The sequence below is a fragment of the Tupaia chinensis genome, unplaced genomic scaffold (assembly GCF_000334495.1).
Source record: "Tupaia chinensis unplaced genomic scaffold, TupChi_1.0 Scaffold000350_1, whole genome shotgun sequence".
In the NCBI taxonomy this organism is placed as follows: Eukaryota; Metazoa; Chordata; class Mammalia; order Scandentia; family Tupaiidae; genus Tupaia; species Tupaia belangeri.
This window is the reverse complement of record NW_006159844.1, coordinates 3,935,235-3,939,311: the sequence shown is the minus strand read 5'-3', so window position 1 is coordinate 3,939,311 and position 4,077 is coordinate 3,935,235. Positions and strand designations below refer to the sequence as shown.

Sequence of the window (4,077 nt, the reverse complement as noted above, 5' to 3'; positions counted from 1 at the left end):
GGACTCCCACATAGTTGACCGCGGTTCGCATCCCGGACCCGGTGGCTTAAAACTCACGCCAGGCATGTGTGTGTGCGTGCCCAAGATCCCAAGAGGAGAATGGAGGAGAAGGTATTGCAGTGTGACCATCCCCCTGGGGGGGGTGATTTCTCGCTTTCTGTCTCTCTGTCTTTCTGTCGAGTGCACTTGCCCTATAGGGAAAACCTCTCCAAAAGAAAAAAAAAAAAAAGAAAATGGCTAGTTTGTTTTGAAGGACTCAACTAAAATGTAGAACATTTATCGAAGGCTCTGTCAGTTTCTTATTTGTGATCTATTAAAGATTCCTGTAATAGGAAAGAATAACTTGCTGGAATTTGCCTCTAAGTAGAATGCTTACGGGTTTTCCAGAAAATCTGTATCAAAGATAACCACAATAATTAAAATACACAAACACACACACACACACACACACACACACACAGAGCAGAAAAACAAAATGAAACATAATTGCCAACATCCAAAACAGATGCTGGGTAAAAGTGGTGCAGAACCTCGAATTCTAAAAGAAGAGGCAATACTGTATATAGCTAAAGGAAGAGTAAAATCAGTGAAGAGTAAAGAACAGACAATTCTGATTAAGGGTCTCTAATAACTTGAAAATAGGAGACTAAAAGAAAAGAAGGGAGAGGGACTAGCAGTTAGTGTAATAGCTATGTCACTGGACTCCCATGTAGTCGACTGCAGTTCGAGTCCCAGACCTGGTGGCTTAAACTCATGCCGGGCACATGTGCGTGCGTGCCCAAGATCCCAAGAGGAGAATGGAGGAGAAGGGATTGCAGCGTGGCCATTCCCCCTGGGGGGTGATTTCTCGCTGTCTCTCTGTCTCTCTCTGTCTTTCTGGTGAGCGCACGTGCCCTATAGCCAAAACCTCTTAAAAATAAAAAAAAGAAAAGAAGGGAGAAAGGAATATCCTGTAACCTAAGAGGGGAAGGCAGGGTAGAAGGAGAGCAGGATCCAGACCCCGTGTGCTGGTTCTGCTGCTGGTCGGCTGTGTGACCAGAGCTTCACATACAGTAGTCTGTGCACGGTCAAAGGTGCTCAGGAAGGAGTGCACAGATGTTGAAATCCAGCCTGCCTCAAGCTGGAACCCCTGTAGATGCATCAGCAATGGTAAAGGGGCACCTTTTCGTCATCCACGCAAAGGTATCACATGTGCTAGCTGTGGTTCTGTGTATAAACCACTGGACCTTTGACAAATCACAGTTTTCTCATCTGCAATGGAGATAATAATATCCAATTTTTCTACCTCATAAAATTATCACAAGGGTCAAAATGCATGAATGCCCTTTGTAAAGTGCCATGCAGACACCACTGCTTCTGTCACACATTAAAGAAGAGGATGAACAGCATATAGATTCTAGGAGAGAGGGAGTAACTAATGATGTTTTTCTTTCATTCCCCTTCATTATGATTTTAAACATTATTTGTATAGGGTAATTGACCAAATATTTTATTCATTTATCTCAGACTTCCATCATGGATGCCAAAAGTGGGGGAAAAAATACTAGTCCCAAACTCTTGTGACTGGGAAAGCTAAAATCCAGATGTGCAGGCTTTTATGACTTACTATATGCAATCTTCCAAGTAATTCACTTTTTTGTTCTCCTATAAAACTCAGCTACATTTGCTGTCAGAACTAGTGTTCAGCAGTCCCTTGTCAAAAGAATTGATCAGCTATCAGCAGATCATGTTACTAAGATTGTTCCAGAAACCTGCGTTTACTGTCGGGTTTCCAGCCTCCTAGCCTTTTCATGTGTGAGCACTAGGGGACATTTAATGGCTATTGAAGTGTCTAGCTATATCAAAAACAAACAACTTCTCCCCCCCAAAAAACCCTGAAGTAAATGAGTTCAAGAAAAGACAACTGTACACAGTTTGGTTCAGTTATAGTAGTTGGAGTAGCCAAATGCTTTTGTTTCAATCTTCAAGTCAAAAGATTTGCAGTCTGTCACATGGTACCAATGCACAGCAGAACAGCCAGCTGGCCTCTGGAGATTGTATTTTATGGTCTCTAGCTAGGAAGTTACTAGTCCTTTTTTGTTAAGATGTTTCCAAAGTTAAGAATGGCATTAGGAATTCAAAAAAATCAAACAAATTCCCCCAAACAGCTGATTTTTAGACTCTTGGTACCACTACTCCTTTCTAGGAGGCCTCACCTCACAACCACCTTCTTCAGGCAGGAAGCTAGACGAGAGGCTTATTTGTCATAGTAGGAAGCGGTACTACTAGGCTGTTTTTGTTAAGTTTCTTCTTTCCTTTCATGGGAGTGAGAGGCAGAGAACAACAAGCACTCTCTTTGGGGTCTCACACAGCGATCTTCGGCCTTCCCATCCAGCCAAGATCATGGGCATGTGCACCTGGCATGCCCAGGTCCCTGAACCCCACCGCCTCCCACATGGTTCCAGCATCACTTGAGCAGTCTATTACCACAGAGCTAGCCTCTGACGTTTCCTAACAGAATCCTTCCTAGAAAAGGTGCCTCCATGATTTCTAATATAACAACTTCTTAGACAGTCTGTTTGGCAGAATATTTCAAAGTGAACTTTTATAAGTAATTAAAAAGTGAAAGCTCACAACATTGCCTCTCTGGTGAGATTTTGAAGTAGGTTTTGGTGGTCCTGAAAAAGTGGGGGATTTTCCTATAGTCCGAAGGATACATGGCTAACCAGAGGACAAATGCAGATTTTGTTTTGTTTAACTGTGCAGACTCGAAGGGAGAAACGAGTGGATTTGCTGTTTCTTGGGTTGTGAGCGCACACACCTTTGTACAACCTATTTAACTTATTTTGTGAAGAGTAGCAAAATTGCTAAGAAGGAGTAAAGTGGCACAGGGGAATGTTCAAGTCAAGTGAATTTTCTGTAATGTCTGAGCTGTGTTGTTGTAGGATCACAATTCTGGGCTGTTTACAGTCATGCCTGTAAAAGGGCCTTCAGTCTGCGTCTGACCACTGAGTGATTTTATCTCAAGTGACTCAAAGTCCAGCTTGAGCGAAAGCTCAAAAAATGACCTGTTAAATAATTTTAGACATATTGACTTCTGCATGTGAGCAAAGATATGTGCAGTATATATATATATATAAACATATGCACATTTTGGTTTTAAAAGAGTCTTTGATAAATGTACTCCTTATTTTGTATTCTTGACCATATCTCATTTAGGCCTTTCCAGACAAATCATTATTATCATAAATTTATTGCAGGGAGCTATAAAATAGCCAAATTGTGAGTTATTAGGAAGATGGCTTTCAACAAGTAGCTGAACATTGAATAACTCGAATTCATATTTTAGTAGTTGGGTGTGGGGAATCAAAAGGGTTTTTGTTTCTAGATTTTGCCGTATAAAATAACACACACACTTAAGTATAATAAATACTCTCACTTACCAATGCTGGTGACAGTGATACATATCCTAGCAATTTCTTGTATTGCTCAAAGGTGAAAAACTGTGAAACAAAACCAAACGCAGAGATTTATAACAATTTCCTGCAACAAACTCTTTAATTGACTCAAATTTCTTTAGTAAATCACTATATTAACCAGCATTAAAAAAAATGATAAACCATCAACCACAGTTTTTCATTCTGTCCCTTGTCGTTGCTGTTGGATTTTACTTTGACATTCACATTTTCAAATGTAGCTCTAACAACCTACAGAAGAGTCGATGGAATCCTTTATAGCAGTAAATGAACCATACCACTTCCATTTACCATGACCATTTTTAGTTTCCCCAGACATCAATAGACTTCTTTTTTTTTATGGCAGTGATTCAGAATTATAGGCGTAGAGACCTGAAATCTTTGGTCTTCTATGTTTTCTCTGTGAACTGCTTTCCCAGTGAATGCCCAATTTTCTAACACGCTTGCATTTCTAACACGCTCAGCCTGAACTTGCATTTATGCTGCTGTGTCTCCCTCCTGTCCCGTAGAATTGCTAAACACTACGTGATTTTGAAGATGCCACGGTAAGGTAGATAAGACCCCAACAAGGTTATCGAGTTCATCCCCTACCTTAAAGCAAGACTGTCTTCAGCCCGAATAC

General features: G+C 40.8%; 1 protein-coding gene across 1 annotated transcript in view; it reads right to left on the bottom strand.

Annotated features, from left to right (window-relative positions):
- Nucleotides 1-4,077, bottom strand: part of SLC25A21 (solute carrier family 25 member 21) — a 545,709-nt gene that overhangs the window by 50,756 nt on the left and 490,876 nt on the right. The window contains exon 5 of the mRNA XM_027773393.1: nucleotides 3,423-3,482. Within this exon, the coding sequence (XP_027629194.1) occupies nucleotides 3,423-3,482 (60 nt within the window). The remainder of the gene's footprint in view (nucleotides 1-3,422; nucleotides 3,483-4,077) is intronic.